General features: G+C 36.6%; 1 protein-coding gene across 1 annotated transcript; it reads left to right on the forward strand.

Annotated features, from left to right (window-relative positions):
* The first annotated feature begins 4,585 nt into the window (after positions 1 to 4,585).
* LOC139119735 (transmembrane protein 230-like) lies at positions 4,586 to 12,526 on the forward strand. The gene is made up of 4 exons (XM_070683609.1): positions 4,586 to 4,713; positions 6,542 to 6,683; positions 7,324 to 7,446; positions 7,903 to 12,526. Exons 2-4 carry the CDS (start codon positions 6,588 to 6,590, stop codon positions 8,041 to 8,043), a joined length of 360 nt encoding a protein of 119 aa, XP_070539710.1. The 5' UTR covers positions 4,586 to 4,713; positions 6,542 to 6,587; the 3' UTR covers positions 8,044 to 12,526.
* Positions 12,527 to 13,826: the final 1,300 nt, after the last annotated feature.

The raw sequence follows: 13,826 nt of genomic DNA on the forward strand, positions 1-13,826 counted from the left end.
GCTTATGTTTTTGATAGGAGGGTGTTAACACCGTTGGTAGTTTCCTCTGACAAACTTTACATACAAAGTAGCAATGTTTATTTGCCCATTTTACAGTAAATTATTGTATTTTACCGTATAAATGTTTTGTGCATTTTTAGAATAAAATAATTTTACTGAATATCAGTGGTCTGTAATATTATTTCAAGGCTTGAACACCCCCTGAACGCCCAAAATTAAAGGTGTTCAACAAGCGCGCATCATGTGTTCTAGCCTTTAACACACTTATCGTTGAACGGCGTCCATGCGTTCAAAAAGTGTTACAGCCCTTTGAACGCGTAAATGCGTTCAATTTTTTGAACACATTTCATGTGCAACGAGTGTTCTGATATGGAACACCATGGTGTTCAATATAATGTCTGATGAACACGTAGCGTTCAAAATCTGCAAACGTGTGTTCAAAAATTGAACGTTGGTTGAACACGTAGTGTTAAATTTCTGAACGTCTAGACGCGTTCAAAAAGTGTTACAAAAAGGCGTTTAATTGGTGTTCTATCCTTTAACACTTAACTTTACAGTGCACATTGAACGGATCCCATTGCTCACTTAACTGTTTAAAGTAACAAAAACTTGTGGACCCATCATCTGTGTCCACAAGCTTACTAAATATATAGTCTGAGAGCTCATTGATCAATCGAGGAATCCATTCTAGTATAGTTCTAATGAAATTGCATACTGAATGCAAGTTGTAAATATTGCTAGTGCTATCTTCTGTAACTCAGGTTTCATACTTCCCTTAGTCACAATGCTGACGACATTCTGGTTGTCTGTGAACCACTTGACAGATTTACTGTGTACAAATCTAGCTGTTGATAGTAACACTTCATACATTGCTTTTAATCTCACCATGTCTATCTCCGTTCTGATTCCTGTTTAATAATCCAAGTTGCCATGTGCTATGATGTCATTTTCAACGATGTAACCCAAGTCATATGCGATCTGGGAGGCATCTGAGTATATATCACTGATTCTGCTTTGGAACACTTCCATAGTGGCATGCCGTTTAACTTACCTATGTTAGACTGCCAAAACATTAACTCATCCCTTGCAGCCTGTGTTACTGTGACCTTACTATTCCATGATCCCTTGCGACAGATCACGAAGTACAGATGCCTAGTCATAAGGGAGCCTTCAGTAATTACAGAGGGGTGGGCCCGGGGAATTTCGCGCACACCTTTACCGTAAAATGTGACCTTCCCCCTATCCTCCTGTCTAAAATGTGATCCTCTCCCTTGTCCGACATTCTAAAACTTGACCCTCCCCCCCCCCCAACCACTGCCGTATTCTCCCCAGGAACAACTGAAACAGTTCAATTGTTATTTTAGGGACAAATTACAGAGGGGGGGGGGGTCTTGTGTTTTTGGAGGGACAGTCGCAATTTATCATACAAGAATTTTGAAGAGATATGGTATTTCATACACTTGAGGGAGCGTCACCATATTTTGTGCAACTATTAGAAGGCAAGATGTGGCTGATTTAGTGCCTTATTCAAAAATGTCAATCATAATATATGGAGTCTATCAGGCAAATTATTGACAATTTCCCCCCACAAAACATGCCATATCAGTATATTATATATGTTTGATAATGTATTTATGGTGAAGTACTACGAATTACGTCAAAATTAGGTTGTGGTGTCATTTTCTTGAAACTTTGCACAAATATTTTTGGAAGTTGTGCAAGTGCAAAAATGAAATAAAAAATGGGGGTCACCACGCTCGTTTCCATGGAAACGGACGTTAAAATGGCGTCATTAGAAATAAATAAAAATGATATAATTCACTTAAACTAAAGGAAGCAATTATAAAACGCTTAGCAAATGAGTTAATTTCAATAAATACCAAGACTTAAGATCCATATCTATCGAATGTATAGTTTTCATGATGTTTGCAAAGAAATGTTAACATAAGTATCGATTACAAAATGACGATATCGAAATTATATCACTACATAATTTTCGAACTTTCTTCCTGTCGCTTTGAATGGTGTCATTTTGACCAAAATTGGCAAATAAAATCCGGACATAATACCATTTAGTTTACACTTTTAATAAAAGGGTGTCACCACGCTACTTTTTACAATATCTCAAGGTGAATGGGTAATATGCGCCATGTAAATGGGAGAGAAATGTAAATTTTTCGCTCATATTGAATAAAAACCAGCTTCCTAGGGGTTCAAAATATGACTAGGTTATAGGTCACATGTATTTCTAAGAGACTGGGTCAAAAAATTAGGTAAAAGCGCAATTTCAACAATGACAGATGATGTTAATATAAATACATGCGCTACAAAATAACCCATTTGTGGCAGGCTGGAGTTAAATCTGCGCAGAAACGTTCTAAAGCGTGTGCGCGTCCGAATTCGTCGCCCTTTACCTTAAATGTACTTTGCTTGAATTGGGAAGTAAAATGTGCATTTGTTTACAAGAAATTGATTTCTGAATTTCATCTAAAAAGTTCGTTTACTATCCATGGTGTCTATGATGAAACTATGAATAGTTTTTTCCAATACAAAAATAGGTAAATCTTTGCATTTGTGTACTCTTGATTATTGATATTAATGTTCTTGATTCGACTGGAGTGGTTACAAGTTTATGGTTGGGTAAGAAATTTGATTTTGGAATTTCACTGAAATATCGATTCACTGTGCATGGCGATCTTTGATGAAACTATGAATATTTTTTTTTTTTAGTACAAAACTAGATAAATCTGTGCATTTACGTATGCTTGATTATTTACATTATTGTTCTTGATTAGACTAGAGTGGTTACAAGTCCATGGCTGTGCAAGAAATTTGATTTTGGAATTTCACCAAAATGTTGATTCATTATGCATGGCGGTCTATGATGAAACCATGAATAATTTTTTTCCAATACAAAACTAGGTAAATCTGTGCATGTATATGTGCTTGATTATTTATATTAATGTTTTTGATTAAACTAGAGTGGTTATAAATCCATGGTTGTGCAAGAAATTTTTTCCAATATAAAACTGACAATATCTTTGCATTTATGTACATTTGATAATTGATATACACTTTTCCACCTGTTGCATATGTTTTTTTTCTCTTGTCTTTTATCAGTTTTAACTGTTCAAGGTGTTTAATGTAGGCACAGACAAATAAAAGAAACTGTTTCTATTTGTCTGTGATGTAGGATACCACTGAATCTTCTTTGCTTGTGAAACTTGTGGATAGTGTGTCCGCATTTTGTTGGTGATTTCCTATTCGGGAAATATCACATGGACAATCAAAGTTTTGGCCATAAAATCAGCTTCTGTCAAAAGTGACCCTCCCCCAAAGATAGGTTTATAAAAAGTGACTCTCCCCCTTGAACTGTTTTCTAAAAAGTGACCCTCCCCCCAATTCCCCCGGCCCACCCCCTGTAATTACTGAATGCTCCCTAAGCATTGCCTATTCCCGACCACATTGAAATAATTTGCCCCACAACATGTGCTACCGTCCGAACAGGAACAGACTTATTGTCACGTGGCTTCCAGCAAACTATAAATTGCTTGCGACAATCTACCGAGTCTGTCCTTTGATATGAACACCTTACCTTCGAGCATATTTATGTCATTCCCTAGCCATGTCAAAACCTGTACCGGTATCCAGATACATCTGTGGGCACTAGTAATAAGCCTGAATTTGGCAAGATCTGATTGCACCTATTCCACTATCTTTAATGTCATCTCATAAGATCAAGCTCTTCCAAAAACCATCGTCAATTTAAACTACTACAGACTTACCTTCTCCTCGCCACTTTTTGACGACTGGACGCATGACTTTGGTAAAATATACGGTACTGTTGCCAGGCCAAATGGCAATACGCAAAAAAAAAAAAAAAAAAAAAGAAAAATCTCCTTTCTTGTGCGAAATCCCATGAGAACCCTACAAACTTGCGGTGCGTCGGAAATATATCAATATGATGATAGCCCGACTTATGATCGAATTTGAACAGGAAATTACCTGGATTCCAAGAACTCTTTGGCGACCTTTAGATCTTCACACTTGAACTTATTTTTGAACAAGCAAAGATGAACTTTCCTCGAATCCAGTATAAACCTTTTCTTACCTGTTTATTAACTAAAACCGAAACCGGGTTACATATAGGCCTACGGATGAGATGATACACTTCCTAAGCCCGATCTCTGATAAATTAACTAAATAATAAAATAGATAAAATAACTTAAATGGCTAGCTAGCTAGATAAAAAGATAAATAATTAAATGAATGAATGAATAAATGAATAAATTAATAAATTAATAGGACAATCCATTGAATTGCCTTTTTCGCCTCCGCTTCAAGTCCTCCTGCATGCCTCAAGCCAAGTGGGTCATCGTGTTTTCTTTTTTTAATTCACGCACTTTAACAACAATAACAGCAACTGAACAATAATGCTATATACGAATCCAAAATGGGAGTTCGAACTATGGCCTTGATTACGTCACGGGAGGGACCATGATTACGTGCTATGTAATAGCAGCGAGAGAATGAACAGCTTTAAATAGGGATGGTAGACAACTACGGCAACAGCCCAAAACAAATCATCGAGAGAGGGCGCATGTGTTTGTAGCCACATCGATCTTTGGGTACGGCACACGCAGGGTGGACAACAAACTGACGTTCGATCGACTTGTGTAGTTTTAGGGACGATCATCAAGATTTATCACCAAGGTAAGGAAAACAACCCTGTTATCATTCGCATGACTTGTTAGGACAGTAATAGCCAGGAATGAATCCGACGCCAATGGCTCAAGGACAGTACCATCACTGATTCGGCTGGTGACTATGACTGCCCGGTACAACGCACAACTAAGCTTGTGGTATGCGATGGTTTTCCGTTCTGTTCTGTGACCATCGTGCGCTAAAGGCAGTCATTTAGACGTGAATTTGTCGAGTAACACATGTTTCAGAAGCATTGCTTACCGAATCGAAGGAGTAACTGAGTTATGCATAATCGTAATGGACGTAAATAGACCACTATCACTGTAGACATAGCTGAAAATCCCTAACCCTACAAAAATGTATTACAAGACCATTGACATGCATTTCAGGAAGAGGAACATTAAGGTGCAGTTTTGGACTTGCTCCGAATCTGTGAGCATATAAATATCAAGACACAGGAAGGAATAAACTTCAGCAGACTGTTATGTTACTAGTAGTGTGGTGATAGTGAAACTGTAGCTGCAAACTTATAGCACTACAGTGAGGCGGTAGGTGATTTTTGTTTTTTTGCGATGTCGCTCACCATTAGCCCTAATATGCCATATGTGCGTTTGTTTGCAAAATAAGCATGACATCTATGTAGCAGATCCGTTTGTACAATATGCAAATACTGGACATGTTTAACGCAAAGCTGACACATGCCTAATGTTTCGTTTTGTCGATGATGTTATTGTTTGTTGAGTGCAATCGTTGTGTCCCAGGCAATTTAACCCCCAAAATGACAAGGTTAGTGTAGATGATTCTGAAGTGTTCTTTTCTGGATAGATATGTGCAATGATACACAGTAGAACAAATATATTTGGTACCTAGAGTGCGCTACACTGATGTCGGGCTTATTTTGCAAAGAAAAGTACATATGGCATTGTAGCACTACTGTTGAGCAAAGTCGAAAAAAACCAAAAGTCACCAACGGCCTAACCGTAGAGCTACAAGTTTGCAGGTATATACTCTGATACTGGTAGACAGTTGTGTAGATCATGGAGTGAGTTTCCTTGGCCAGCTACATGTAGTAACTGCTGCCCAGAAAAACCAAGTTACTGGGAACCAGTCTAGTGCAGAGGAAATTTGTTGTACATATACAGTATGTCCACTGTTCAGAATTGAATGTTGCAAAATATTTGCCTTCATATTATAGCTGTGTGCATGCCATGCTGTAGCGCAGTGTCTTTTTTGTATATCAATTTTATCAAGCAAATGTGACAACAAGGCAAGTGTAACATCCAGATCAATACAATATGTTAGGATAATAAACACTAGCTTCCTGTTTCTTGGCGGTGTGTGAGGTTTTGATATGTGACACCGAAATCAGTACTAGGGGGAGAAAGGTAAACAGCTTGCTGTTGATGCACCAATAAACTAAAGCACAAACTATACAAAGAAAGGGTAAAAACCAATGGCGTATCGACAACTACGATGTCAAAGATGATCACTACACCTGGTTTACTTTGGCTGTACTGTGGGAGTGATGGTTGACTTTACCTTGCACCTGACAGCTTCCTTGGTGGACTGAACCTATTTCAACCTGTGATATTGATGATACATGTATATGTTCTAGTAGGTGCATTACAGTGAAGTCACTCATTTACAAATGGAAAGGTGTAAGGGAATTAAGAGATCACTTTCTAGATGTTAACAGTTGGTATTTAACAGAAGTGGACAGTTCTACATCTTGAGTCTTACACAAATGCATGTGTGTGTTCAGTTTTTTTTTTTGGTGGGGAACTCCTAAAATTTCTCAGAAACACTTTAACAGTTGTGCTGAAACCATGTATTTCAGGTTGATTTCTCTGAAAACAGTCTAACTGTCTCTGAAGATTGAGCTCATGATGCCAACCAAGAACGCAAAGATGTCAGGTTTGAAATACAAGAAAATGGAAACACCTGGCATATCTTCACAGGATGGCTACACAGAACTTCAGGTATGGATGTAGTACAATGTTGTATCCAGGTTCTCATGATGGCGTATTAGCCTCTATGATACCAGATATCACGTGGTGGAACCAGAATGTTTTTTTTAAGGGGGTTGGGAGGGGGTAGTTAATAGAACTGTAGGCACATATAAGACAGTAACACACATTATTTATTCTCATTGTTTGGCATTATACTTGAACTAATCTCTCACTGATGTTTTCCTGATGTGCATTATCATAATTGGCAGCTACATACCTCTACACTACAACTCTTGGTCGTTGTATGTCAGTCATCACTACCGGTATTTCATTTGCTGTGTAATGTTAAGTTGAACTTTGTCCTGTAGTGAGTGAGGGATACTGTTTATGTCTTAAAATATCAACAAAACTGATGCAGAACAGTTGTTGCATTTCTGACGACAATCTTCGTAAAATTTAACACAGTTAATCAACTCACCATTTCCTTAGTGAAGGAGGTCATTGTCATTACTGGTTCATTTCTACATTTGTTTTCCAGTAATGTGTTTTGTTGTATGACTTTGCAGTGTCTCAAAGTCTGTTACACTGAAGTAAATCAACAAAACAAAGATTTAGAACATATAAAGATTGTAAATGTTTGAATGATGAATTTGTTCTGTTTGAATTCTAGTTCAGGAAACCTCCGGTTAAAGTACCTGTGAAGGCCATTGCCCTGGCAATGTTTCTGTTTTTGCTTGGAAGTATACTGATCATTGTAGGAGCAATGCTACTTTCTGGATATATTGATGCCAAGGTAAGACTTAATTTCATACGTACTCCAGTGTACCAGTTAAAAGAATAAATTCTTGTTTTATGTCCGGTTATATTCTTCTATTCTTTCTTTGTGTCAATCTTTTGTTTGATTTGTGTCATGGGTGTGTCATACAAGTCAGTTTGATCTACCCTCAATAAGGTACGGTAGAACAGAGTTTACATGTATATTAAGGGCAGTACCTCATCAAGATGACTTTTGTCCCCAATCATGTTACCAGAGTATCCCTGTCCACATCAAGTAACAGTGACAAATGCTTTTCATGTCAATGGTTCGTTTAAATAATCAGCTCAAAAAGGTGAACAGACACATTAATTAAATATGCCAGAAGTTGTGGTTGTTTTCACTTTTCCACTGTGATGTACCCCAAGGCCTCTTCAGAACTGCATCACAGAAATCAAACTGTACAAACATCTTATTCCTATTTCTTGGCCACAGTATTCTGATAGGACATGGCCAGTTCTCATCATAGGTGCACTGCTGTTCATACCAGGATCATACCATGTCAGATTGGCGTACTATGCGTATAAAGGGTACAGAGGTTACTCATATGAAGATATTCCTGACTTCGATGACTGATTACCTAGAAGACACAGAAAGAATATCCCTCCAGTCTGTGTGAGCAGGTCTGTGGACAACATTTGCTCAGTTAAAGGTATACAGTCACCTGTAATCTATATATGCCCATATATGGTCAAAGGGGCATTCCTTGGTATTCAAAATGCCCATGTGAGGGCACTGTTTTTAAAAAGCTGCCACCCTTTTAAAATCTGTGATTGGTTAGATTTTTTCTTTCCATGGTAACTGTGGCAAAATTGGAACAGGTGACAGTATACCTTTAACAGTCCTAATTTCTACTGAGCAGCTGATGACAAAACTGAACATTTACACATGTAGAACAGGGTTAACTTGGAATATTCTGGACACTGGCAATTTTCAGTTACCTTCCAGAAATTATTTTGGAACAGATAAGTCATTGACTCATATAATAGTGCTATAATATTTCAGAACTATATCAAATTAATATGATGGAAATTTGATTTGGTTTGATTTGATGAGACAATCATACAATGTTATAAAGGTTTTAGCATTGTACAATTTACATCTATCTGGCATTTGTCTTGTTGATATTGCATTCCTTTGTGTTGATTTTTGCAAAGTTATCACGGTGTCCTTCATCAAAATGTTAGCTCTTTTCACAGAAATATATGCTAAAAAACATACTCGTAAAGTAAAATATAAAAATAATATGGTGATTTCATGTCCAACTTTGTCATCAGTTGTGACACAAAAGTGGCCCCCACACTCCTTCCTCACATAGTTTTGGAATGACGGAATTTTCAAGTATATTTATCACTTGTACTGCAACTTTTATGGAAGTTTTGTAGTTAAATAGAAGTGCATAACAATAATGAATTAGGTGACAATAATGAAAAGACAATAATAAAGTCAAGATCACTGGAAATCATGATTGCTTTCCTAACAATGGAGATGCAGCAAATAGAAACATAAAATTGATATTATGTGAGCAACAATGTACGGTAGCAATTAGCCTGCCTTATATCATACTTTAAATTTTTTTTTTTTTGGTGCCAAAGTTTCTTTTCTTATGTTGTTCTATATTTTATCCAAAGACAATCAAAGTCTTAATGCAATCTCACCTTCGTTCTGAACCCAAGTACAACTTTGCCAGTCAAAGCAGGCATTGAAACCAATTCATACTGTTCCAAACATCGAAGTTTGAAAATCAAACCTGTATTATGTTACAGAAAAGAAAATAAATCTAGTAGAAAAAAATCAACCATACACAGATACAATAAATAGAATTTCATTTGTAGATAATATCAAAGTACAGTTCCTTGTATATAGTCCCATCATGATTGGTTATTTGTTTTATATTATATGTGTAATTATGGCAATTCGAGAGAAATTTGTAAATTTTACCAGAGATATTTTATTTATGGGTTTCCCTTGTAATATAAAAGGGGAAAATTGTACTTTGCTGTGGAGAACTGAGTGCAAAGGTCATAACCATGTACATATCAATGTATTCACAGACAGATAAAATTTTATAAATGGTTATGCTTTCTGAGATGGTCAAGGTAAATTCTTTCATATACAGTTTTACGGTATTTGCTAATTTATGATCTCTGTAGGAAAGACAGGTTGTGTTCTTCATGGTCATTTTGACCTTGTATCAGTAATCTGCATCATGCTGCTCAGTTAATTTTATTGGCCATGTTCAAGGGTAATAATTTGAGAATATTTATCTGTGGATTGGGATTAAAAAACAACTGCTGCATGTACGGTGATTTACTTTAGTCGTGGATTTTAAAGTTACATTTGAGAACAGATTCAACAAATCTTGCAATTTCTGTTTGTGGTTAAATTAGAGTTTCCAGTGGTTATCTTACTAACTGAAAGATCCGTCGCATGAGGGCGCTCTATACTCACCCCAGCACACTACATGGATATAAAAGACTGGATCTTTCAGTCTATGGTTATCTTTACCATAAACACAGTTGTAAATATTTTACTGTGTTTTGTTATGTGTGATTGTCTTTTATAGATGTGTTTTTTTAGCAGTTAATTGATTGAATAATCAATGAATCAATGACATTTGTCAAAGACTGATTCATAAATGGCATAAGTTGGGAGTACATGCTATAATGTGTACATGATAATCTTTTCCAATGTACAGTGTACTTCACAGAAATGGCTTTGAAATCATTCATGAATCATGTTGGGAGTTTCCCCTACAGCATGTGTTCCATCCAGAAGTGAGAAAATTCATCTATGAATGGTGGTAGCATGTTGACAACCATCAAATACTGAATGAATTTTCCCATCTTTCCCATCCATAAATGCAATGTTGTGTTTCCTGAAGTGTGGTTGCATTATTGCAGTATAAAACACCATATTTATACAACACAGTGTGATGTTTTAAAAATATTTTTTAAGTTGAGCAAAATATTTTCAGATTGGTACAGGTTTTGGTTGGGATTCACAGAGACTTTCAGAAGATAGAAATGCAATGTACGTTGAACTGTAGCTTTCATTTCAAACAACAGACATCATTATTGTGATTATAATTTATCACAAACCATGACAAACAAACATGTTTATTAGTCAGCGAAGTTCATGTGATTTTCAACATTCAATGCAATATTTGCATTTGAATTACAGTGTGTATAATACCCAGACTTTTTTTGTAGTTTGTACAGTGGTGAATTCCAGTTTACTTTATGACTCTGTTTTACAATTATAGAAAGTAGAACAATGCAATGTTGGAGACACTGCCGTCTAATACTTAGTTTTGAAAATTGTCACCTTACACCATGATTGGTGCAATAATGAGTGTTTTTTTCACTTCTTTAATCATGATTTCCATGTACACAGGTTCTACCTGTGTCTTGAAGTCAGTCTGACTGCACCAAAACCTTGGTTGATTCCATTTTACAGCAAGCTTTGTCATAAATGTGTCCGTGTCAATGGTAGAGGTGGATGGAATTGGCTAATAAGGTCAAACCAGAGTCAACAATTGAAAATATTTGATGCTTGGCATTTCATGACAAAGAGATTATCAAGCTGCACAAGAATTTGATAGTACTTATTGAGTGACATAGACTGAAAGATCCGTCACTCAAGGACGCTCTCTACACCCCCCCCCCCCCCAATCTTGGGGAAGTGTAGAGAGCACCCTCAAGCGATTGATCTTTCAGTCTATGAATGACATAGTTCAAACCTTTTTACTCCTTGTATCCCTTTGCATGAATCCACCGATAGGGAACTTAGTAAACTGATGATTGTTGTGTTTGTGATTGTTGTGTTTTTGTAATTAAATTAAGATAGTATATGTCTCAAAAGTGAAGGACTCAAAGGCTGGGGGACTCGATTCCAGGATCGAGTTTGTTCTAGTCTGTGAGGATTATGAAGGTGTCATAGCCTTTTGTTTTCCATTGAAACTAATCTAGAAAGTAAATTTCCTGGCAAGACAATCTGACGCCTGAACCATGCCTTTAAACTTTTGCTCAACCTTTACTCAATGAAACCTTCAACCATTCTCTTGCCAATCATCATGCAAAGTTTGGTATAAGAGAAACAGATTGCCATCCCTGTGTTAACTCTATGGGGAAAAAATAATTTTCGAATTGTGAAAAAGGATGATTGTGGAAATTTTTCTCTCTCTAAGAGTTTTAAAATGAGCCTGTACAAGAGGTAGAACAGAAAAGAATTGTAGAAATTTGAGATTCCGCATATCTGTCCCCAGCCACATTCTACCTCAAAGAACATTAACGTTGTAGCTGTTGTATTCAATCATATTGATATCATTGCAAATACATATACAAGAACATTCAACAGCTTTTATTATGAAGTAGAGGCATGTAATGAGTACAGGGCAGACTGTTAGGAGGAATGTAAAAGTCTGCCCTCTACCTGTAGTGCCTGGAATATACCTACCAGGTAGATACAGCCATTGAAGCCCAAACATTATAGTGTTCCTTTGCCTGTATTTGCAATGAAATCAATATAATTGAAACAAAGCTAAAACAACAACTTTGCATTCTACAATTTTATAAGTAAATAACAACATAAACAACAACAACAATGACCCAATTACTAAGTTCCCTGTGCTCATGTACTCACAGCATTCAAAACAAGACACTTGACACCAAATCGTTGTGGTACATTTATTGTTTGCTATCAACACACTTGTTTTCAATGTTGAAGCTTTAAGTCTGCATGTAGAAATTTGGGTTAGAGTATGAATGCAGACAGTAGCATAAGCATGCAAACATTGGTACATGGATGTTAGGTTGCAGTGATAACGTACGTATTGAGACAGGGAATATCTCTTTACAAGTGTTGTCAAGCTGTCTACCAAGGCATAATGCAGAGACACTTACATGTAATGGGACACCTTGTCCAGCCCAGCCGTATCCTTCTCTGTGCATTTATGATGCTGAAACTTTCTATAGCATTAAGGTGCAATTTTGTCCTCAATCGGTTGTATTTTAATGATGATAAATGATTTCAATAAATTTGACTATAAAGAATCAAATCTAAGTTGCTTTACCTTGATATTTGTCAGCTTTCAGTCTCAACAATGTCCATGGACTGCCTATTGTCAGTTGCTATCATGTGCGTAAGCAGAATTTTTTGTTTTAGAAAGATTGCAGAATTCATCCTTCAGATTATGTTGAGAAACCTAAAAGTTGTATCTATTACACAGCTTGAACTTTCTATCTTGTGCAACTGATATTGATAATACGGCAGAATTAGGTGCATGCTTGACAATGAATTATATATTGTTCTGTTCAGTTCCTTAACATAATCTTCCAAGCACAATGGGAGTCTGGGGATGACCTACAGGTCAGTATGTCAGAGTAAGAATAAAGTATCAAAAGTGCACAGTATGCAGTATCAGAGAAATGCTGGTAATTAAGTCATCAGATGAGATAGCTGTATTTATTCAGTGAGAAGCATGAAAAGTGTGACAGTGCCGAATGAAACATGGCAATTTATGGTATTTCTCCAAGCGAGTCTTCACTCTACAAATAAGATGTACTACATTTTGTTGAACAGAATTTTGATCATTGACTCTTGATCATGTCATTTGTAAAATCAAAGACATGTTTCTTTCCAAGTATGAAAGAGCATTGGAGGATTAGATTTTTGCTGGTTTCAATCTCAAGCTTAGAAGGTACTGGATTGGCCTGGAGAGATCAGTTTCTGTTACTTTGGGTCACCCCTTCTGTGTAGAGGAACTTACTGTGCCACAAAATAAGTTTGTAGCAGTGCTGTACCGAAATTGTGAGGCAATGGCATTTGCAGTGTGCGAATTCTGTGTACCATGAGAAGTTTGAATCACAACCAATCACGGCTAGAAGTTAAGATGCTTTTTCAGACATTGCTTTTCTTGTTGCCATACAGTCAACCATGCATGGTAAACAGTCAGCTATATTACAAAAGTGACATAGCATTTTGTGAACATAGAGGGCGCACCAACGTCTCATCACATTTCGATTCAACGTAAACATTTACTGCTGTCACATTCTGAATCAGCTACTGGTGTCTTCTGTGTAGGCGTTACAATTATTCTGTCATTACACGATTGAAAAAATTAACGATGGAATGGTAATCTACATAGTACTTTCTCATAGAGAGAAATTTTGATAAAACGTTACAAAACTTACAAAAAACTAACGTGAAGCGTTTATCGTTGAATGTTTTAATTGCATCAAATTTGAAGGGTAATAATACACAACCATGTTTAGCCTGGCATTTGAATTGTTCAGGTGGAAGAATTTCCACTCGAAAAGGAAAATTTCATCTTCTTCATGTGTCAGTGTGATGCTAGT

Source organism: Ptychodera flava, chromosome 20 (assembly GCF_041260155.1).
Source record: "Ptychodera flava strain L36383 chromosome 20, AS_Pfla_20210202, whole genome shotgun sequence".
Lineage (NCBI taxonomy): Eukaryota > Metazoa > Hemichordata > Enteropneusta > Ptychoderidae > Ptychodera > Ptychodera flava.

Excerpts from the sequence above, each read along its gene's own strand:
- LOC139119735 (XM_070683609.1), top strand. The coding sequence starts at position 6,588 with ATGATGCCAACCAAGAACGCAAAGATGTCAGGTTTGAAATACAAGAAA. Across the intron at positions 6,684-7,323 it reads ATGGCTACACAGAACTTCAG|TTCAGGAAACCTCCGGTTAA; the intron begins GTATGGATGTAG and ends TTTGAATTCTAG. Across the intron at positions 7,447-7,902 it reads CTGGATATATTGATGCCAAG|TATTCTGATAGGACATGGCC; the intron begins GTAAGACTTAAT and ends TCTTGGCCACAG.